Source organism: Syngnathoides biaculeatus, chromosome 13, assembly GCF_019802595.1.
Source record: "Syngnathoides biaculeatus isolate LvHL_M chromosome 13, ASM1980259v1, whole genome shotgun sequence".
Lineage (NCBI taxonomy): Eukaryota > Metazoa > Chordata > Actinopteri > Syngnathiformes > Syngnathidae > Syngnathoides > Syngnathoides biaculeatus.
The window spans coordinates 18,505,357-18,530,136 of NC_084652.1; the positions used below are offsets into that span (position 1 = coordinate 18,505,357).

General features: G+C 41.5%; 1 protein-coding gene across 1 annotated transcript in view; it reads left to right on the plus strand.

Annotated features, from left to right (window-relative positions):
• Positions 1-24,780, plus strand: part of adcy8 (adenylate cyclase 8 (brain)) — an 81,212-nt gene that overhangs the window by 46,906 nt on the left and 9,526 nt on the right. Inside the window, exons 8-13 of the mRNA XM_061838191.1 lie at positions 11,520-11,717; positions 14,660-14,760; positions 17,697-17,898; positions 17,988-18,077; positions 19,101-19,273; positions 20,389-20,467. Coding sequence (XP_061694175.1) covers positions 11,520-11,717; positions 14,660-14,760; positions 17,697-17,898; positions 17,988-18,077; positions 19,101-19,273; positions 20,389-20,467 — 843 coding nt within the window. The remainder of the gene's footprint in view (positions 1-11,519; positions 11,718-14,659; positions 14,761-17,696; positions 17,899-17,987; positions 18,078-19,100; positions 19,274-20,388; positions 20,468-24,780) is intronic.

Here is a 24,780-nt window from a genome sequence, read left to right on the forward strand (position 1 = left end):
TACAAATGTACTATTAATCTACTATATATACACTTCTATACATACTATACATTCATCCATCCATTTTCTTTGCCGCTTATCCTCACGAGGGTCGCAGGGAGTGCTGGAGCCTATCCCAGCTTTCAACGGGCAGGAAACAGGGTACACCCTGAACTGGTTGCCAACCAATCGCAGGGCACATGGAGACGGACAATAATTACACTCACAAACATAGGTACTACAACTCATTGAAGAAACATACTGGAGATATTGCAGTGATTCTCAAAGCGTGGTTAAGCCTACCACATATATGCACATTGGCTCCCTCTACTTCTACGTGAAAGAAGAAAGTAGAGTTCAGTTGTATTTCACTTTTAAGTTTATTATGTATGTATTTTGAAAAAAAAATGTGGTTTAGAAAATGAAAGATACAGTACTTTTTAGGAAAGAATTTTTTTCATTCTGATAAAAGCAAAGCAAATTTACACTTCCAGGGTAAATTTATGAGTTATGGAGCCATAAAATAAAAATTGCTTTAAATCTTAAAAATGTTAATATAGCAAAGATTTATAATTTGACATTAAGCTTTCATGCCCTGCGATTGGTCGGCAACCAGCTCAGGGTAAACTCCGCCTCCTGACCGATGATAGCTGGGATAGGCTCCGGCACTCCTGTGACACTTGTGAGGATAAGCGGCTCAGAAAATGGATGGATGGAATTAGGCCTTCATTGCTATTGTGTTTTAATATTGGTGGTACTACAACACAGACTACAATTATACATAAAGTGTGATATACACTACTACAGGTAATACTTTACAATACAGTGTAATGAGTCATTTGATTCGTGTAATTGGTGGCTTAGTGATGAAAGTTTAGTGAAAAGAGTGTTGTTGTTTTTTCTTGTGTCATTATTGCAAATAACACTTTTTGATGATGGCAAAGAGAATTTCAGTTGGTAGAGGTTAAAATGAATGTCGAATATAGTTATTTGGAAGCAGTAGTGTTGAGAACTGTTGTGACCTGTGCCCAACCCGCCAGCCAATGAACTGGTGCGGCTCCTTCACAGGCGCGTGGACATCATTTGATGTCGTGCATTTGTATTTCTTGAAAAGTGACCTCACAATGGGTGCGCGTGCATATGAAAGGATCCTCACAGGAGTTCTGAGGCGTCTTTCATGTTTTGTTGCTTTGGCGCCGCTCCACACCTTCTCACCACTCCCCTTCTTTCCTCAGTCTAAAATTCAGGGGTCTCAAACACATTTCAATCCACGGGGCAAAATTGATCTTAAGTGATCTCAATTCCATATTTTTTCCTTAGTAACTTATGAATAGCGACAACTCCAATTTGTTCCCAATGCCTTAGCGCAAATATTTACAGATACATTTGGAAAATATACATTTCATTTACACACATGCAACTAGCAAGTCAAAGTGGATCACTATCTGTACTATTTATTAAAAAAAATGTAGTTAATTTCCATACATTTCCATACAAATCTGGAAGACCTCAAATGACTCATCACAGACTATAACGTAAACTATTCAGAACTACAGTATTCATAAAGACACTGCAGTTTTCCGCCTTCCTTGTAAATGTATCGAGATGAAGTACATACCACAATTGACTGACAACCAGTTCAGCGTGTACGCCGCCTCTCGCCCAGAGTCAGCTGAGATAGGCGCCAGCACGCCCTCGACCTTAGTGAAGATAAGCGGTACGGACAATAGATGGATGAAATACATACAGGTTGTGACAGTGCATGAAAAAGCGAAAGGATTCCACCAAACCAAACCGCTTTACAACTGAGGCTGCTGACTGATATTTTGCAATACTGTTTCTGAAAATATTTCCGCTCTTCCCTTACACTTGGGATGTTTTAGCCTTCACAAGTACACCAATTTCAGTCATCAAATCCTGAGTAACGGCCCTTTTCAGAATTGCATTTAAGTGTCAAATGGTCATTTAAGTGATCATCAGTGCGACCGTCACTGAACAAAACTAACAACAGCAGTTACCTTTGTTGAAAAATTGCAGTTAATGTGTTTTGTAGCAGCACGGGCCCGTTTGGACAACCTGATAAGAAGGTTCTGGACTACAGACCATAAATTTGACACCCTTAGTTTAAATCATCTTCTTATTCTCCACAGTCTATCAAGTCCACTTCTCCACTACTGGAATGTACTCGTCTCCCTACTCTGCCAAATATACCTCCTCATCATACTCTTCACACGCAATTTACTCTCTCACCTTCCCCCATGCTTCCCTGCCTTCATTTCCCTACGAAGGCCAATATTAACCTCTATCAAAGTGATGGAAAGCCCAAAGTATGGCGAAATAAAGGATTGGCTTATGATCCAAAACACGCAAACTCATGTGTGAAGCATGGTGGAGGTAATGTCGCGGCTTGGGGTTTCATGTCTGCTTCTGAAACATGCTCACTAGTCTTTATTGACGGTGTAACTCTTAAAGGTAGCAGCAGAATGAATTGTAAAGTCTACAAAAACATTTTGTCTGGCAATTTACAAAAAAATAAATAAATACAAAATGCAACCCAAACTAATGGGAAGAAACTTCATCATCCAACAAGAAAATTGCCCAAAACACACTGCCAAGACAACAAAGGACTTCATCAGGAGGAAAAAAGGGGCAGGTCTTGCAATGACCAAGTTAATCACCGGACATTAACACCATAGAGGATGCCTTTTACCTCCTGAAAAGTGAGAACTCCCCAGAAACAAACAAGAACTGAAACAGGCTGCAACAGTCTGGTGAAGTCAACCCATCGCAGGCTTGATGCAGTTACATCAAGCAAGTGTTATGCCACCAAATATGTTATTCACCTTGAGTTAATTCATGTCTGTTCCAATACCTTTGGATACTCACTACAATACCAAAACTCACTTGAAAAGTGAGTGGCTTCAAACAAAAGGTGCTCTCTTGATTTGTTTAACACAGTTAGATGTAAATACCATGAAATACTGTAAAAGCCGGAATTCTGAACTTTTGTCTTATTTTTGTATTTTGACCTGCATCTCAAATGTCTTCAGTATACAACATAAACAAAGGAATTGACCTTGCACATCCAACACTTTTTTTGTAGGGTACTCTGCAGAGCAAAAGCCGTCAGTTAATTAAAGGCACAGTTGGACTGGTCGTCTGGCCTTCTGTGTCTCTCTCTGTCCTTACCTTTTCACGCTCGACTGCATGCCTGCTAGCGACTGCTCACTCTTGTCGCCGCAATTTGGCCTCAAAAGCAGTGTGAAGACCCACTTCCTTCAAAAAGAAGGCCCCCTTTCATTCATGACTTTAATCTGTGCTCCTTTTACTGGTGTAAAGCAAAACAAAAAATCAACCTTTGGTTTGGTACTATACATACAATTCTCAGTGGCCGACATGAGCAAACGCAATACAAATGCTAAATGTTGCAAAAGCTGGAGTGATGCAAACATAAAAATATAAAACAAATGCAACACAAAAACGCTGCAAGAGAAAAATGCTCTGAACACCGGGGACACACAAACTAAAAAAAACTGCACTTCTGCAAGTTCATGTCACCAAACCTGCAACGCATCGGCCGTAAGGTCACTGGGGGAGGCGACGGACCCATTCTGTGAGACCAAACCTTCTTCAAAAATGTGAGGGGAATTCCCGGAAAAAAAGCCTGGTGAATTTCATAATACATACTGTAAATGACGAAGCCCGCCGGCACGGTGACAAGTTAGAGCGTCAGCCTCACTGTTTTGAGGATCTGGGTTCAAATCCCAGCCACGCCTCTGTGAAGTTTGCATGTTCCCCCCGTGTCTTTGTGGGATTTCTCTGGTCACTCCAGTTTCCCCCCACATCACAAAAACAAACTAAATTGGGTGGGAAATATTTTTTGTTTTTACTGTATGTGCCCTGTAATTGGCTGGGAACAAGTTCAGCGTGTACCCTGGCTCCTGCCCATTGACTGCTGGGATTGGGTCGAGCACTCCCGTGACCTTCGTGAGGATAAGCAGCTCAGAAAATGGATGGATGAATGATTTTTTTACCATGTTTTTTTTCTCCAGTAATGACATTCTTCAGGCTTCTGATTGGTTAGTTAGGCCCTATAATGCCACCTTGCACAATACAGTCTCTTGATGAGTTACGGCATGAATGCGCTCTTTTGTAAAAATCAATTCATTGTGGTGTAGTTAGAAACAGCGGGAAAGGCTGCTCACATGTCAAGAAGGTGGCAGGGTAAATAGGCTGCATGGCGATTGTGTCGACGCTTGGTGAGGATGTTCGTAGAGTGTCTATGTTTCACGCTCACGGCATTGTTTGTGCCGTGAATGGAATTGATTTAGCTTGGCACTATCATACGTTTTCATTCACCCGTTTTGACACGTGGAGGCCACAAGTACACAAGTTGTTACACAAGGAAGCAAAAACAATGGTGAACTACTCATATTGACGGAAGGAGATTAAGAAAGTAAGGAGCTACAACACTAACCTGGATGAGTTTCAAAATAAGTCATAGACCATGTACAATGAATTCAAAGATAAGTTTCTAAATACATTCTACATGTTTGAACATAATTGCTAAAAATGGAAGATCTCCATGGTAGTCAATTGTTGAGCTTTAGCATTCCACAGTTTTAAACGTTTCAATTTTTCTGATTTTGGATGGCCAGCATGTGGACTGAGGCTTTATGCTGGCGTGGCTGCTTTTGAGCGTCTCTTTGTCACGCCACGGAAAAATCCTTTGAGGTATAGTCAAGCCATTGGAGGCTTTAGGAGGAGATCATTTCACGACTCAAACATGTTGACATAAGAAAGTTCCAAGACAGTGGAGTGTTAATTTTTCAGTGGACTTTGGTTTCAATACATTCAGCAGACATGCACAGCGCCTGAGAGCTGAAGCACGGGCGTGATTTTTTTTTTTTTTTTTTTGTGATTTTGAAGCCTGATTTTATATACTATTTACTGACAAGATTAAAAAGATGTGTTGTTCTTTTTCCATTCTAAGAACAACAGTTAAGGCATGTGGTCTAGCCGAGCTACAAAGATGTCACCTTTGTGTGATACAAGGAGAAAATCACACACACACATCGTTGGTCACGCATGATCAGTTGAAGGTCTCAGTGAAGGTTAGGTTAATGATGGCGTGCGAAAATGCTAATGTGAAGGACGGAAAGAGGAAATGAGCTGAGACTTTTAAGACTTTCACCTTGAACGTCTCAACTGACAGACAACATCATGCCTCTTTTTCACAACAGCAACACCTCACGGCACTCGCTAACATACTTATGACAATTTACTAATAAAATCGACTCCTCTTCCTAACAGTTTTGCGACCACTCCCTCTGAATGCGTGAAACAACACAATGTTGAAAAATTTATGTCGCTTTATCTTCCATCTGAGCACATCCTTACATGTTTGAGCCGCAAAAATAGATCCCCCTAAAGCCTCTCGTGGCTGAAATATATCCCAGTGTGTTGTCGCAGGGCTTTCCACACCCCAACAATTGACGCTAACTACCAGCTAATTTGCATGCTAATTTGGTTAATAAAAGAACTTCTAACTATTAACCCATTCACTGCCAACCTTTCTAGTTGCAATGCATAGATGACATCTATAGCTTGAACAAAACACAGCTCTAAATCATGAAAAAAAATTTAACCAATTTTTGGGACACCCTGTAGTTTTGAATAAAGACGAAATAATTACTAGTGGTTGTGAGTTCATATCCCACTGGGGCCTCCATTCCCCGAGAGGGGTTGCGTCAGGAAGGGCATCCGCCGTAAAAACTGTTCCAAACAAATATGAGCAGTCATCTGAGTTGTCACACTGTCACGACCCCTAACGGGACATGCCGAAAGAAACTTGAGAGCCCATTTACTATAGTGTTAGTTACACAGTAAGAGCTGTAACGGGCCAGGACTAACTTCTTGCAAGCTGGCTAATACTCATATGTAACTAATCTGTGTCATGTAAGCAGCAGATAAAATGAATATTTAACATATTACAATTTTTCTCAATAAATATATTTCCAAAGGTGGTATAGAGATGAAATTTGCATCAGATGTTTGAACAATTCAAGTAAGCTATACATACAAACAAAGTAAAACAAATAAGATCAAAATTTGTGTGCAATCATGTGAAATGGCACAGGAAAAAGAATTGCACACCTGAAGAAAGGGTGGTGCAAACAGGCGAAGACAACACCTACAATCTATCAAAAATTGAACACCAATCCAGCTCTTTGTCAATGCAAAGGAATATCAGATGGTTCGGTCCTAATGGACCTTTCCGACTGGTGAGCTTTAGCTCTGCCCCCCTAGCTACCGTTGCCATGTCCCACAAGCTTTCAAAATGGTGACTGAACAGAACAGGTTTGAAGTTGATTCTCTATCGCGTATTCCAGATAATATTGCCATATGTTTTTTGCCAAATGCGTCAGACAAGAGAGTTCTACAGAGAGGTCTAAACTATTTCACGCAAGGATGTGCAGTCACTCAGATTTGCAAAATGTACGGGTGTGGTCAGTCATGCTCGCAGATAAAATTGCGGGTGTGATTAGGGATGGAATCTCAAGACTTTAAAATAACTTACTGAATTAATATAACATAAGTCTTGATTAAAAATAAAATAAACAAATACATAACTAAAATAGAAAACAAAAATTTCAAACTCAGAAATGATAATTGACATCTGAGGACCATTTTCTTCATAACGTTAACTTTTCCAAGCGGACACTACTGACAACCAGTATTGCTTGTGGGACAACATGGTGGCAGGGGCGTGTCAAGCCAGGGGTTAAGACAATGTGGCTATCTGATTGGCTATTATTGTACAAGTGACTGACAGGTAGGAAAAGTCCATTGATGGCCTACAAAAAGGTCACATTGGAGTGGTGTGAGTCAAGAGACATCACGTGATGGGTAAGAACAGAGAGCTGTCTCAAAACCATCAACATCAGTAATTGTTGTAAAACATAAAGATGCCTTTGGTTACAGTCCCATATCTAAAGTTCTGAATGTTCCAGTGAGCATGGTTGGGACCATAATATCTAATTGGAAAGCCAATCATACCACCATAAATTTGTCTCAATCAGATGCACCTCACAAGATTTCTGACAAAGGAGCGCAAAGAATAATTAGAAGAGTTGTCCAAAGGCCTGGAATTAGCAGGTACTGTTGTCACAAGTAAAACAGTAAGTAATGCACCGTATGCATGCTCACCATGCAAGACCCCATTGCTTAAAAAAAGCCTATCAATGCTCGTTTAAAGTTTGCTTAGTAACATTTGGACATGCCAGTTAAAAACTGGGAAAATATAGTCCGAATGGATGAGACCAAACTTGAACACGTTTGGAGGAGAAATGGCACTGCACATCACCCTACAAAGACCATAGCAACAGTGAAGTTGGAAGGTGGGAACATGACGGTGTGGGGCTGCTTTTCAGTAAATGGTATTGGTAAACTTGCCATAATCGAAGGATGGACAAATGGGCTAATGTACCGAGACAGTCTTGACAAATACCTGCTGCCATCTGCGAGGATGATAAAAATGAAATGAGGGTGGACATTACAGCAGGATAATGAATCAAAACATAGTGCCAAAAAAGATATCAATTTCTTCCAAGGAAAACAAATTAACTTGCGACAATGGCACAGCCTTTCACCTGACTTGAATCCAATCAAAAGTCTATGGAAGAACTGGAAGTCAAGGGTCATACAAGAAGCCCACAAAACCGTCAAGATTTGAAGATTGCGTGTGTGGAGGAATAGGCCAAAATTATACCAGAGCAATCCATGTGACTAGTTTCTTCATACAGGAGGCATCTGAGACCTATCATTGTAAACAAAGGCTTTTGTACAAAGTAGTAAATAAATACCAGTTGCCTTCTTCCATAGTTTTTTTTTTTTTCACATCAGACTCAGCTTTCATTTACATACAACTTTATTTCTGAGCTAATTTGTTCTACTTTCTTTCCCTGTATGTATTACTGGGCTTGTTCCCAACATCTGGCAAAATTTAAATGAAAATTTAAGTCAATAGCAACTTTCTAAATATATGTAGTGAGAATAATGGTGATGTTTGAAATGCTTATTTCAGCCACTGTTCATATTGCTTTGCCTCAATTTATCAGCTGGTCTTCTGTTTATCTAATATTAATGTGCAATCAACTTTTGAGACGCTTGTTACGACTGGAACAAACATGGCCAGCACTACATTTCTCATGTAGATAACTGATATACTTACCACTTGCTCTCATTTTTTTTCTTTCCATCATCCTCTTGTTTTTTTCTTCTATTTGTGTGCCCTGACCAACACGTTTGCTTCATTTTGTTGTCATAGACGTATTTTCGACAAGACTGCTCGCAGGGGGTGCCATTAGAGAGCGCTCCAATCCCCAATGAGTCATTGATATAGCCCAATATCACCCATCTGTTGGAGGTGGGGCCCACCATCCTACACCGCTGATCAGGGGCCCTTTTGTGGGGGCTGCGGACACCCACACATTGTTGTTGTTGAGCACCATGTTTTTTTCAGCACGTGACCACTCCGCGATGACAAAAGGCTTGGTATCAGCCATCGCGGGGGTCCACGTACGTGCATTTTGCATGTTGGCTCTTTATACTGAGATCTCAATCTCTTTTCAGAATAGGAAAACGTGCAGGTGGAGGAGCTTGAGCAAAGCTCTGAAAAATAGGGCAAATTTCAACCATCATGTCTTGTATAGTGAGCCTGGGTTCGAGGGAGCATTAAAACATGCAATCATGCAAGTGCAACCAGAGGCATATTGAAACAAATGGCTGTGTATATGACACAATCCCTGAAAACAATTCCAGAAAGTACACTCTATTCTTGGAAGCGTGAGGAAATTTTAAACAATGAGGAGAGATATCCCCTTGGAAGGAACTCACTAGTCTTACTATGCTTCCATACATTTACATAAACATGCTAAACTCAAGGCGGCACGGTGGCGCAGCTGGAAAGCGTTGGCCTCACGGTTCTGAGGTCCCTGGTTCAATCCCAATCCCGCCTGAGTGGAGTTTGCAAGTTCTCCTTGTCCCTGCGTGGGTTTTTGGACACTCTAAATTGGCCTCTGTGATTGTGAATGTGGCTGTTTGTCTTGATGTTACCGCCGATTGGCTGGCAACCAGTTCAGGGTGTACCTTGCCTCTGAGTAGTTCTGTAAATTGTGGTATCCAGGAAAGATGTATATTTAAAGTGTAGGCATAACTAACGTAACGTTGTTAGTGGTCGAAATTGTCTAAGAGGAGAGGAGGGACTCATGCTGGATCCGTAAGTGCATAGCGTCATTTGTTGAAGTCCCAAAGTGTCACATGACTTTTCCCTTTTCCACCCTAATTGTGTAACTGTTAGTGTAACAACCAAATGAGTAAGCAACAAGTAGAAATAGGGGTCAGAAACGTTCCTTGGGGAAGTGATTGGGAACTTTGGGATGTTTTCTTAAAGTAAGACCAGATAAGGGTAGACCAGCTAAAAATTGTCCTCAAATTGGAGTACTGTTACTTTAGAATTTGCTCAAATAAACGTCAAAAGTAGTTCTTCATATGTATAATTACTTGACTATTTGTTGAAAAATATAGGAGTAACAGGTGAGTAACTTATAGAGTAATCTATTTTTCAATAAGGATATAAACAGTGGTACAGTGGCTGAGCTGGTAAAGCGTTGGCCTCACAGTTCTGAGGTTCAATCCCGGACCCGCATGTGTGGAGTTTGCATGGCACTCTGGTTTTCCTCCCACATTCCAAAAACATGCAACATTAATTGGAAACTCGAAATTGCCCCGAGGTGTGATTGCGGCTGTTTGTCTTAATGTGCCCTGCGAGTGGCTGGCAACAAGGTCAGGGTGTACCCCGCCTCCTGCCTGTTGACGGCTGGGATAGGCTCCAGCACACCCGTAACCCTTGTGAGAATAAGCGGTGAAGAAAAGGGATGGATGGATGAATATAAACATCAAATGCATAAAAATGTGAAATAGGAAGGCACAAATGCAGAGTTTTCCCAATATCATTTCAACTAAACCAGCAATACATTGTATAAAAAAAACACCAATTCAGACAAATTCAGTCACAAGAAATGGCTCTAAATGAGCAAGAGGAATGTATGTAGCTCAATGTTACAAAGTATTTGTAGTCCTCTAAAAACAAAAAAGTGCACTGCAATAAAACGACACACAAAAGTTACTTCATTATATTTAATGGCGCACTGTAGATGTATCGTGTTACTCCCGATCCCTGAATGAGGCTAATATTGGGAGATGTTATTTTTCAACAAGTTTCAAGTCAAACAACTCTCTAAAGAAGGGCCTTGCTAACTTAATATTACCACTAAAACAGCGTCCATGCTGTGGCGCTTTTGTCATAGGTTGAGAGGAGCAGGAGCCACGAGCAGGCAGAGGCAGATGTAGTATGATGAACACTTTATTGATGAGGGTTAAGGATGTGATCCATGGAGTGTTTGCGGGCAGCGGAGTGGACGAAACGGGTGGCTGGCTAGTTGGCAGTAAAATTGGCGTGGAACTGGAATACCAGGGAGGACTGAGAACCAGGAGACACAAGAATTAGCAAAGGAACAAGGAAGTGTGAAGCATACTTGGATCTGGTGAGCAGTAGTACCACTACAAGAGGCTGGAATACTTCAGCGTCCAACTTAGGAAAGAGGCAGGGTTAAATAGTGGTGGTGATGGCTAATTGAGAACAGATGCTGAAAGAGAGAGGGGAGAAGGAGAGAGAGTGCAAGCATACTGCGGGGCAGCACATGACAGCCTTAACCCTTCAAGCAACAGACTGAAAAGAAACGGTTCAGCAACAACTTGTCGGCAGAAAAAAAAGAGTATTCACAGTTATATATTCTTTATCCTCTCCATAGAATGACTAATATGAGTGCAACCTCACAGAGTAGCTGATGTTATCCTAAATTTCAGACACCCTGCTGTAAAATGATTGGCTGCTCCAAAAAATCAAGGACTGCCTAGAACACTCGTGGGGCTCATAATATTGCCTCAATAAAAGCTATATCTATAAATACTATTCACGCTATATATTGTTTTTGTTATATTTAATTATGACATTGCTCTATTTATATTATTGACTGCTACATTTTCTTCATTAAAACACACATACAACAATAAATACACTGTAGTTTGATTTTATTTGCTTTTGCCATTTGCAGCACGTCTTTTTTTTCCCCAAGTCCTTTTTTTAGCTACTCAGTACTGTGTTCATCAATTTCCGTGTGCCGCTTTGTTGTACATCATTCTGTGTCTGTGTATAAATGTGTATGTGTACGCGTTTATGTGTACAATTGCGTGCTCGTGTGTCTAACTGCGTGTACGTGCATGAGCACTAACAGGACGTCAGCAGGCTGCTAGCAGAAACATTGCATTTTGGTCTTCCCTTCTTCTCTTGTTTGTCTCTTCTTCTTTTTTTTCCTGTGGATGTGCTGATGTGGGTGAGGAGGTAAGAAGAAGAGGAAGAAGGCGAAGGGGTGTAGCAGCATCCGGTTCATTCTATGTGCATGTGCTTTCCCCCCTAGACTCTGGCCGCCCTAACGAGAAATTCGATAAATCTGCTTCCCAACCATCTCGCACAAGCTTTGCATGTCCACTCTGGTCCTGAGGAAATTAACAAGCGAATAGAGAGTGCCATCGACTTACGGAGTGGCGATAAGTTGAGGAGAGAGCATATCAAACCGTTCTCGCTGATGTTTAAAGACTCCAGCCTGGAACACAAGGTAGCTGGGCCTTGGAGATGCTCCTTGTATTTTTAGGGGTTTTTCCATCTTCCATTTTTTTATTTTGTTGCTTTTGTTTGACCTTTCCCTCCTTCTAAAAGAAGCCAAACGCAAAGAATTCATCATGAGTAAGCTAAAGGCACAAAATGAAACTCGAAACATTTATCTTTCATTCTTCTTCTTGTGGGCAAGCTGAGATGCAGCAATTAACTGAAATATATATTGAATATTTACAAAATGTCTCAATCCGCTATATGACCAAACCCAGAAAGAAATACGATAAGTGTAAACATAAACAAAGTCGAATCATGGCACATGGTCATCACTGGTACATCTTGAAGGCATCTCGTGTAAAACAGAAGACATTGTAAATGTTTAAAGTTCCTTCGGGTGCTTTTTCCCAGTTTCCTCCAGAGGTTACACAGCTTAACCTGAGCTTCAAGAAAGTGTGTTAAGTGTGTTTTTGCTTCTTATGGAAGTTGGTTGCACCCACTGTTTATACCCTATAATGTACTGAATATATATAGCTCTGGAAAAAAAATGATTGCACAACTGCAAAATGCTCTGTTTCTCAGATTTTGCCACGTATAGATCTAGTGAACCCCTTGCTATTTGCAAAGGCTACAGACGGGGCCCGACCGCAGATCGCGAAAATCTGTGGATAACTGATGGCCCCCCGAAAAATGTTCATTATTTTACCACAATAAATTCTTGATAAAGCGGGCATGTGAGACCAATAAGTCTTTTGGGGGTTGGGTCCTGCCACAAAAATAAGAACAAATAAAGGAAAGAATGAAAAAACAAAAAAATCTCAATAGGTGAATCTGCAAGTGCCGAATAAAAAGTATGCAGTGGTCCTCTGTAAATGAGGATTTTTGTTTTATTCTGTAATGTACTAACAACAAAACACCCAAATACAAATACAGTTGTGCAGTGAAATATGAGTATGTCATATCATCATCACATTTGTAACTTAAAACACTTATATCTACACGTGCCATTCATGGTGATGGTTTCAGCTCCCAAGCTTAGCAGTAATATTAATTCTTCAGAGAGGATTAAAAAATACACGCCTGTGAGTATTGTTATATTGTCTGTTAGTCTTTAAATATCCGTTACATAAATGTACATATTTTTTTCTACGCCTGTGGCACTTAGCATTATTTGTTGGCATTAGAACTATTGGGAAGGTGGTTAGACATAAAAGGTTACAGGTGTGCTGGAGCCTATCCTAGCTATCTGGGCGAGACGCAGGGTATACCCTGAACTGGTCCCCAGACAATTGTAGGGCACACAGAAACAACCACTCGCAGTCACATTCACACCTACGGTCAATTTAGAGTCTTCAGTTTACCTAGTATGCATGATGTTGGGATGTGGGAGGAAACCGGTGTGCCCAGAGAAAACCCACGCAAGCAAGGGGAGAACATGCACCCCCCACTCAGGCGGGGCTGGGATGCGAACCCCGGTCCTCAGAACTGTGAGGCAGATGTGTTAACCAGTCATGCACCTTCCCACCATTTTTTTACCATTTATATTATAAGTCAATGTTTTGATCGGGGCCACACTTCAGTCTCCATGCAAGAACTAACACTAATAATATTAATTCTTATTATTATTCCAATCACAGTAGGACCCTTGCAGTGGTCACTGCTCAGGCCCTAAAATTATTAATAATAATATTAGTACAACATGCACTGATGTTGATCAAGGCAATGCTAAAAGAATAATAAGTGCCGCCTGCAGTTTACTCATGAGGGAAGAAAAAGCCTTTGAGAGAGTGCATTCATTCCCAAAATCTATATTTTTATTTTCTATATTTGCCACAGTAATAACATTTGCTTCAATAAATGAATACAAACAGGAGCTTACTTACTTTTGTTGATAAGACTTAAAATGACTAATTAAATGACGTGACTAGAGTCATACTTATTTATTAAAGTTCTTGCAGAAGTACATTTAAACTGTTATAAATGATATTTAAAGTTCATTGCTTGTGTTTGGGATAATATAATAAGGAGCAACTTTGAACAAAACGTTTTTTTTTTCTGAATGCAATGCACCTCTGCCTCCTCCTTTATATATTTTGTTTTTATTGAGATACTTTTTATTCTTCAGTCAGTGTGCAGTGATTTGCTGTTTGCCTTCTTTTTTCATTTTCATTTTTTCCATTTGTTTTATTTATTTTGCCAAAAGTGTGAGCAAACGTCAAGCGTCCTCTTGCTAATTTCCCAGCACCCTCGGAGAGAGGCGGCTTTGCGCCGAGGCGGCTGGCGGGCTCGAAACTATATCAAATGTAACTACTACTTTACTCATTGTCAAATGTAACTACGAGTTTACTTACGGTACTAGTAGTCAGTAGAAAGTTATTTACTCACTATATGTATGTGTATTACTGTAACCTTGTTAACTTACTAATGAATGTGAGTAATGTAAAGCGCTTTGGGGACTGTGATGGTGTAGATAAAGTGCTAGCTAGATAAGTAAGTGTAGTCCATTTAGCATATTCACGATATACTTTAAAAGTAGCTCTTCATTCATTCACAAAAACCTAGCCAGTTTCTTCATTGACTACTTAACTCACTCTATCAAATTTAACTACTAGTTGACATAATAAATAACTATGAGACAGCATTTTTTACTCGCTGTATTAAACCTAAAAAGTTACTTTACTCAGAACATAAAACCTTATTAACTCACTGTATGAAATCTGCCAGTTTGCTCTCTAGATAAAACTGAGCCACTACTTCACTCCGAGGTTGTCACGACCCCGCCTGCCGCTCCTGTCTCTCCCTTAATGCTTGTGCTTGAAGCGTGGCTTGCTAACATGCTAATGTGCTAGAATAGCGTGTTTGATGTGTGTTGTTGTAGTGTGTGAGGGTTCGCGTTTCCTGTCTCATCTTCACCGTCTCGCTCTTCTTTTTCTTTCCTGGATGATGAAGTACTCGCAGATGAGGGACGAAGTTTTCAAGTCGAACCTGGTTTGCGCCTTCATCGTGCTCCTCTTCATCACCACTATACAAAGTCTGCTGCCTTCTCCCAGGTGAAACAATACACCTACTTTAACCGAAATAAATGGAACCACTAGTTTGCTTCCTAAAACAGACTTACGAAGTTTGGTACTTTAGTTACTATATCAACCTTCGTCTGCTAATTTACTTGTGATATCGCACCTACTACTTGCTATCACAAAGCTAGCTATTAATTTACTCACGATATTATGTCTATTATGCTTTTTTATGGGAAAGAGTAGTGGAGACTAGACTCAGGACTGAAGTAAGTATCTGCGAAAAACAGTATGGTTTTATGCCTAGAAAGAGTGCCACAGATGCACTATTTGGCTTGAGGATGCTTGTGGAAAAGTAGAGAGAAGGTCAGAAGCAGCTACATTGTATCTTTGTAGACCTAGAGAAAGCCTATCACATAGTAAACAAGAGAGGAACTATGGTACTACATGCGCAAGTCTGGTGTGGCGGAGAAATATGTTAGAATAGTAGAGGACATCTATGAGGGCAGCAGAACAGCAGTGAGATGTGCCGTTGGTGTATCAGAAGAATTTCAGGTGGAGGTGGGACTGCATCAGGGATGCGCGCTGAGCCCCTTGCTCTTTGCGGTAGTAATGGATAGGCTGATGGACGAGGTTAGACTGGATTCCCCTTGGACCATGATGTTCGCAGATGATATTGTGATCTGCAATGAAAGCAGGGAACTGGCAGAGGAAGTGGAGCTACACACTGGAAAGGAGAAGAATGAAGATTAGCCACAGTAAAACAGAATATATGTGCGTGAATGAGAGGGGCGGAGATGGAAGAGTGAAGCTCCAGGGAGAAAAGATAGCGAAGGTGGACGACTTCAAATACTTGGGGTCAACAATACAGAGCAATGTAGAGTGTGGTAAGAAAGTGAAGAAACGGGTTCAAGCGGGGTGGAACAATTGGTGGAAGGTGTCTGGTGTTCTATGTGACAGAAGAGTCTCCGCTAGGATGAAGGGCAAAATTTATAAAACAGTGGTGATGATGTACGGATTAGAGACGGTGGCCCTGAAGAAACCACAGGAAGCAGATTGGAGGTAGTAGAAATGAAGATGTTGAGGTTCTCTCTAGAAGTGAGAAGGTTGGATAGGATTAGAAATGAGCTCATTAGAGGGACAGCCAAAATTGGATGTTTTGGAGACAATGTGAGAGAGAGCAGACTTTGATGGTTTGGCCATGTTCAAAGGCGAGAGAGTGAGTATGTTGGTTCAAGGGTAGTGAGGATGGAGCTGCCAGGCAAAAGAATGAGAGGAAGACCAAAGAAAAGGTTGATGGAGGACATGAGGACAGTGGGTGTTAGAGAGGAGGATGCACGAGATAGGCTTAAATGGAAAAAGATGACACGCTGTTGCGACCCCTAACGGGACAAGCCGAAAGAAAAAGAAGATGATTATGTGTACTTTTTTTAATCAAAGCAGTTTAGTCACTCTACGTTCTGTTTTTGTAGACCTAGAGAAAGCCTATGACAGAGTACCAAGAAAGGAGCTGTGGTACTGCATGCGCAAGTCTGGTGTGGCGGAGAAATATGTTAGAATAGTACAGGACATGTATGAGGGCAGCAGAACACTTGTGAGATGTGCCATAGGTGTGTCAGAAAAATTTAAGGTGGAGGTGGGACTGCATCAGGGATCCGCGCCGAGGCCCTTCCTGTTTGCGGTCGTAATAGACAGGCTGACAGATGAGGTTAGACTGTAATCCCCTTGGACCATGATGTTCGCAGATGATATTGTGATATGCAGTGAAAGCAGGGAGCATGCAGAGGAACAATTAGAAAGATGGAGACATGCACTGGAAAGGAGAGGAATGAAGATTAGCCGAAGTAAAACAGAATACATGTGCGTGAATGAGAGGGGCGGAGGAGGAAGAGTGAAGCTCCAGAGAGAAGAGATAGCGAGGGTGGATGACTTCAAATACTTGGGGTCAACAGTACAGAGCAATGGTGAGTGTGGTAAGGAAGAGAAGAAACGGGTACAAGTGGGATGAAACAGTTGGCGGAAGGTGTCTGGTGTTCTATGCGACAGAAGAGTCTCCGCTAGGATGAAGGGCAAAGTTTATAAAACAGTGGTGAGGCAGGCCATGATGTACGGATTAGGGACGGTAGCTCTGAAGAAACAACAGGAAGCAGAACTGGAGGTGGCAGAAATGAAGTTGTTGAGGTTCTCCCTTAGAGTGAGCAGGTTGGATAGGATTCGAAATGAGCTCATTAGAGAAACAGCCAAAGTTTTATTATTTTAAAACACAAACCTAGCGGCTAATTTGAACGTAGCTTAATGAATCAAAGTCAAATCAGTTTACCCACTATATCAAGCTCACGGCTAGGTTTGATAGTAAACTAGGCTTTATGTAGTGGTATTAGTTGCCATATTTCATATACTGTGCAAACTACGAGTTGCTTTTGATATCATCTGTCAACAATTATAAAGCCTAGTTTATAAAAAACTAACTGCTAGTTCCCTTAAATGAAACCTGTTCAGCTAGTTTAAGCACTATTTAAAGCCTACTTTACTCACTACCTTAAACCTTGTGGCTAGTTTACTCACCACATCAAACCTGAGCTTATTTATAGATTATTCACCATATGAAACCAATCTCGCTCATATGCTCACTTTATATAACCTAGTTCCTATCAAAACCTGTCGGCTAGTTTGCTCAATACATTAAAACTGGTTTACTCATAATCTCAAATAGGTCAAGATAGTTTACCTGCTACAGTATATCAAATTGAGCTATTCTTTTCCTCACATCAATTATAGCTTACCCCCTACATGAATGATCAAACCTCATCAATTACTTTACTTGCAATATGAAATCTCGCTACTAGTTTATTCACTATCAATCCTAGCTACTAATTGGCTTAGTATGTTGATCCTAGCCATCCTATCCTAGCCTATCCCAGCTATCTGACCTAGCTACAGGTTGACTGACTACACTATTCTGCGCCATGTAGGATGGTGCCGATGGTGGTGCAGTTCTCAGTCTTGATCCTGCTGCACTCGTGTCTGGTCCTGGTGACCACGGCTGAGGACTACAAGTGTTTGCCTCTGGTCCTGCGCCAGGCCTGCTGCTGGATCAACGAAACATACACCGCACGCAATGTCGTTATTTTCCTCTCCATACTCATAAACTTCCTGGCAGCCATGATCAATATTGTGAGTACCTGCGTACCATATAGCACAGATTTTTTTTTTTTTCAGAGGAACTGAAATCATAAAAGCCGCTCTTTGTTGTTGTGTGTCAGCTGTGGTGCGACTTTGACAAGTCAGGCACGTTGAGGAACAACACCTTCAACGACTCCAATGCCATTGCTGACATCTGCTTTTACCCGGAGGTACGCGCAAGCAGGCACCGAAAAATGGCATGACTTTGGGACTTCATCATGCCATGACATTATTGTGTAATGACTCCGTAACTTCATCATATCATGATTCCATAACTCCATCATGCCATAATTCAATCTTGCAAGACTCAATCACGGCGTAAGGCCATTACTTTACGCTTTGTCTGAATCACACCATGACTCCCTAACTTTCTCATGCCCTGAGTCTGACTCCCTGAAATCATTATGTGATGACACCCTTATGCCATCAATCAATCATACCATAATTCCATAACTTTATCATGCCATGACCGTATGACTTGGTGTCTTGACTCCCTCACTCCATCGAGCCATCGGTCGAATATGCTCTGACACCATCAAGCCATAACTCCATTATTTTAGCTATTTTAACTCCATAATGTAACAATTTCATTGTGCCAAGACTTGATTCTATAAGTCCATCATGGCACAACCCAATCATGCCACGCTCAGTCGTACCATCCCTCCATCCATTTTCAACACCGCTTATCCTGTTTGGGGTTGCGTGGCGCTTGATCTTATCCCATCTGACTTTGGGCGAAAGGCAAACTACAGAACACCCTGAACTGTTTGCCAGTTACTCGCACGGCAAATATAGACACGGACCACCATTCACATTCATGTTCACACTGCCAATGAGTGGGCAATGAATCCACGCCGCCCGTCCCAAAGTCAGTCGAGTGTACCTTTCCACCATCCGTGTTGGTCACACTACAACGGCCTAACTCCATCATGCTATGAATCCAACATGCCATGATCCCACCATGCCTTGACTCCCAACAGCCCGAACTCTATCGCTATTTGGCAAGTTCAAGTTCAACTCCTGCTTCTTATTATTAAAAGGACAACAGAGTTGACTTAAAAGTGCGCTCATTATATGACAAGCAGGGCCTCACTCATGCTGCTTTTCTTTAAAGACACTTGATGAATAATCACACATTACTGTAATTGTAAAGCGGCCTGGGTGCTTTTTGTGCTCTTTTTATGTCGATGCAGTATTTTGTGTTCACGGGCGTGCTGGCGATGGTGACGTGCGCCGTCTTCCTGCGTCTGAACTCGGTTCTGAAGTTGGCCATCCTGCTGCTGATGGTCACTGTCTACTCGCTGCTCACCGAAGCGTTTTACGCTTCGCTCTTCGTGCGTTACGACGTCGCCCAACGCAACGCAGAGTGAGCACATCTGTATTTACTATTAGACAAATCGTCGCACTTTCACATTTGCCGTTTGGTCTGGAAATATTTGTGGGAGGGCAGGGGATGGGGGGGTCACATAAAAACAAAAATCTGTATTCCAATGTTTTTTATTGTCACAAAGATTTCTTTTCACAAAAATGTGCAATTTCAATAGATTTTTTTGCAGACAAAACTATTTCTGATTTAATTTTTTTTCTTCTTCATAAAAAATGTATTTGATTTTAATGTCTTTTTTTTCATAAAATTCATTTAGCAATGTTGAAAATTTCTTTTTCAGAAAAATGTAATTCCCCCACATTAATCAGTTTTTACATAAAATATTGTATTCCAAGTTGTAATCTTTTCCTACAAAAGATTTTCCCCCACAAAAATCGCATTTTTATATTTTTTCATCACAATTTAAATTCTGACTTTAATCTATTTTTTTCACAAATACTTAATTTCTGCATTTCTTTTCACAAAAATTTAAATTCTAATTTTCCTCTTATTTCCACAAAAGTCCCATTTACGATTCTATTTCCATTTTTATTAACAAAAATCTGGTTATTGATTTTTATTGAAAAGGTTATTTTTAGCTGTTTTTTTCCCCCCACATCTGGCATTTGCTTAATTTCCTGATTCCAAACAATCTTTGAAGCTTTCTTTTCCAGCACTAGTTCCTACTTTCCTGCACTAGTAATGAGCTTTTGTAAACTATCTCCTCTCTGCTGTCATCAATACTGTTGTAGAAAGCAGTACACATCGGCGGAGCAAGCTATGGAAACCACATGCAAAACCAAAAAAATTTATAAAAAAAAATGGCCATGTCAGGGTAACAAAATTGATTACTGTGCCTGCTTTACTCACATGTATGTTTGTATGATGAATATTGTAATATTGTTAAGGTCCATGTTGACCTTTCTTCATGTTGGCAGTTTGAGCTTCCAGGCTGACCTTTTCCTTGACAACCCGTCATTGGTGCTCTCGTTTCCATGGCAACATTTTGCTTGACCTGCTCATGAGAAGGCAGGAAAGAAAAGAACCTCTGCTGAGCTCGAAGAAAATGACTGTGATAATGATGATGATGATGGCTTTCTCGCACCCACTCGCAGGAACTTCCTGGGTACCAAGGAGACGTCGCTGCTTCTCATGGTCATGTTCCTCCTCGCCGTCTTCTACCACGGCCAGCAGGTTAGATAGACCCCACCCCCAATCGTTCCTGACCTCGGCTGTCATCATCACCCTCCGTACAACATTCGTCCCTGTTCCTCAATAAATTTTTCCCCCCAAAGACACTACACGTACATGCAGATTTGAAGAAAAATGAGGAAAAAAAGTAAAGATAAAAAAATTGCTACTTTTGAACCCACCAAGAATTAAATAAGAAGTTTACATCAACCATATACATTAACTAACTGTATAGGTAACTACTTTAAATACGTTTCATTTTCTGACATTTGTTTGTGGGGATATTTTATTTCCTAACATCCAGACAAACAAGACTGGTCACTTGTCAAAGTCAAGGCAGAGCAAGGTCAGAGCACTTGGAGACGAACAAAGTACAGGTTCAAGTAACTTTATTGTCAGATGTGTTCAACATACATGACGCACTGTGCAACATACCTGAAATAGCAGTCCTCTCAAATCTGGAGTGCTTTGATAGAGTAAACAGTTCCAAACAATTGACTCAAATATAAATAAACTGGTCTGTCTAAAATATGTACATTATGCCTTATACTGTAGACAATATAAACAATATGGATGGTCAATCTGGCTAAATGAATAAAAGAACTGCAATAACCGGTTGCACAATGTTCGAGGTTTAAATCTTGAATCGTTAACTGGCCACCAGTCAATTGTTTTTCTCGATTTGGCCTGCGATTGATTGATTGTTTGATTGCAAATTACCTTGAGATTGACAGGCGACCAGTATATTGTTTTATTTGCGCGTTTTAAAGAGTGAAGCACCAATTTTTCAGCCACCTTTTTATTTTTTACTAAAAATGGTCCAAAAGTTCACTTTAGTTTTGCGTCACAGAAATAAAATGGCCAAAACAAGATGCTTTTGTGACACTCGCAAGAACTGCTGTCAGTGCCATATATTGTCCATCCATTTTCTTTGCCGCTTATCCTCACAAGGGTCGCGGGGAGTGCTGGAGCCTATCCCAGCTGTCAGTGGGCAGGAGGCAAGGTACACCCTAGACTGGTTGCCAGCCAATTGCAGGGCACATCAAGACAAACAGCCACATTCACAATCACACCTAGGGGGAATTTAGAGTGTCCAATAATTTTGCATCTTTTTGGGATGTGGGAGGAAACCAGAGTGCCCGGGGAAAACCCACGCAGGCACAGGGAGAACATGCAAACTCCACACAACCGGGGCCAGGATTGAACCCGGGTCATCAGAACTGTGAGGCCAACCCTTTACCAGCGGTGCCACCGTGCCGCGCATATATTGTAATTGTTTTAATGCTTTTTTTAAATGGTGCACACACATTGAACAGTCGCCCAACCTCTCTGATTTCCGGTGATCAGGTTTTACGGGGGAATCCTTTTTGCACACTATTTGGCACCACTGCGGCTACCTACAGTACAAGCTACAGCTAACACTTAAATATAATGTCGAGCTGCGGAGGCGGACATTCGCTTGGTGTGGATTTTCCACCTTCATAAATTACTAATCATTGCCTCCATGACAGCAGATAAGTTACATTTCTGACAAGTATCGTTATCACGAAGGGAGGACAAGGAGTAATTATAAAGACAAAGAAGCCAAATTGGGTTGTACAATACACGTGTTACATGTTGTAGTTCTTGCTAGAACACCGTAGAGTTACCACACTGAAATCAATAAATACGTCACCACTACTGAGAGGCGGGTGGTGAGTTTGGGCTCTTGGCCTAATCCACCTCTTAACAACACATCACATTGCAAAAATAATGTACAAAAACGCTACACATGTATAAATATGTTCTTCTTCTTTTCCGTTCGGCTTGACCCGTTAGGGGTCGCCACAGCGTGTCATCTTTTGCCATCTTAGCCTATCTCCTGCATCTTCCTCTCTAACCCCAACTGCCCTCATGTCTTCCCTCACCACATCCATAAACCTTCTCTTTGGTCTTCCTCTCGCTCTTTTGCCTGGCAGCTCCATCCTCAGCACCCTTCCACCAATATACTCACTCTCTCGCCTCTGAACATGTCCAAACCATCGAAGTCTGCTCTCTCGAACCTTGTCAGCAAAACATCCAACTTTGGCTTTCCCTCTAATGAGCTCATTTCTAATCCTATGCAACCTGCTCACTCCGAGCGAGAACCTCAACGTCTTCATTTCTACTACCTCCAGTTCTACTTCCTGTTGTTTCTTCAGTGCCACCGTCTCTAATCCGTACATCATGGCCGGCCTCACCACTGTTTTGTAAACTTTGCCCTTTATCCTAGCAGAGACTCTTCTGTCACATAACACACCAGACACCTTTCGCCAGCTGTTCCAACCTGCTCGGACCTGTTTCTTCACTTCCTTACCACACTCTCCATTGCTCTGGATTGTTGACCCTAAATATTTGAAGTCCTCCACCCTCGCTATCTCTTCTCCCTGTAGCCTCACTCTTCCCCCTCCACTTTTCTCATTCACGCACATATATTCTGTTTTACTTCGGCTAATCTTCTTTCCTCTCCTTTCCAGTGCATGTCTCCATCTTTCTAATTGTTCCTCTGCATGCTCCCTGCTTTCACTGCAGATCACAATATCATATGCGAACATCATGGTCCAAGGGGATTCCAGTCTAACCTCATCTGTCAGCCTATCCATTACCACTGCAAACAGGAAGGGGCTCAGAGCTGATCACTGATGCAGTCCCACCTCCACCTTAAATTCCTCTGTCACACCTAAGGCACACCTCACCATTGTTCTGCTGCCATCAAACATGTCCTTTACTATTTTAACATACTTCTCTGCCACACCAGACTTACGCATGCAGTACCACAGTTCCTCTCTTGGTACTCTGTCATAGGCTTTCTCTAGATCCACAAAGACACAATGTAGCTCCTTCTGACCTTCTCTGTACTTTTCCACGAGCATCCTCAAGGCAAATATTGGATCTGTGGTACTCTTTCTAGGCATGAAACCATACTGTTGCTCGCAGATACTTACTTCTGTCCTGAGTCTAGCCTCCACTACTCTTTCCCATAACTTCATTGTGTGGCTCATCAACTTTATTCCTCTATAGTTCCCACAGCTCTGAACATCCCCTTTGTTCTTAAAAATGGGAACTAGAACACTTTTCCTCCATTCTTCAGGCATCTTTTCGCCCGCTAGTATTCTGTTGAATAGGTTGGTCAAAAACTCCACAGCCATCTCTCCAAATTGCTTCCATACCTCTACCGGTATGTTATCAGGACCAACTACCTTTCAATTTTTCATCCTTTGTAGCGCCTTTCTGACTTCCCCCTTACTAATCATTGCCACTTCCTGGTCCTTCACACTTGCCTCTTCAACTCTTCCTTCTCTCTCATTTTCTTCATTCATCAACTTCTCAAAGTATTCTTTCCATCTATTTTGCACACTACTGGCACCAGTCAACACATTTCCATCTCTATCCTTAATCACCCTTACCTGCTGCACATCCTTCCCATCTCTATCCCTCTGTCTGGCCAACCTGTAGAGATCCTTTTCTCCTTCTTTCGTGTCCAACCTGGTGTACATGTCTTCATACGCCTCTTGTTTAGCCTTTGCCACCTCTACCTTTGCCCTACGTCGCATCTCGATGTACTCCTTTCACCTCTCCTCAGTCCTCTCAGTATCCCACTTCTTCTTCGCTAATCTCTTTCCTTGTATGACTCCCTGTATTTTGGGGTTCCACCACCAAGTCTCCTTCTCCCTTTTCCTACCAAAAGACACACCAAGTACTCTCCTGCCTGTCTCTCTGATTACCTTGGCTGTCGTTGTCCAGTCTTCCGGAAGCTTCTGCTGTCCATCGAGAGCCTGTTTTACCTCTTTCCGAAAGGCCGCACAACATTCTTCCTTTCTCAGCTTCCAGTACATGGTTCTCTGCTCCACCTTTGTCTTCTTAATCTTTCTACCCACTACCAGAGTCATCCTACACACCACCATTTTATACTGTCAAATTACACTCTCCCCTACCACTACTTTACAGTTAGTAACCTCCTTCAGATTACATCGTCTGCACAAAATATAATTCACCTGCGTGCTTCTACCTCCGCTCTTGTAGGTCACTATATGTTCCTCCCTCTTCTGGAAATAAGTGTTCACTACAGCCATCTCCATCCTTTTTGCAAAGTCCACCACCATCTGTCCCTCAAAGTTCCTTTCCTGGATGCCGTGCTTACCCATCACTTCTTCATCGCCCCAGTTTCCTTCACCAATATGTCCATTACAATCTGCACCAATCACAACTCTCTCACTGTTTGGGATGCTCAGAACTACTTCATCTAGTTCCTTCCAGAATTTCTCTTTCAACTCTAGGTCACATCCTACCTGTGGGGC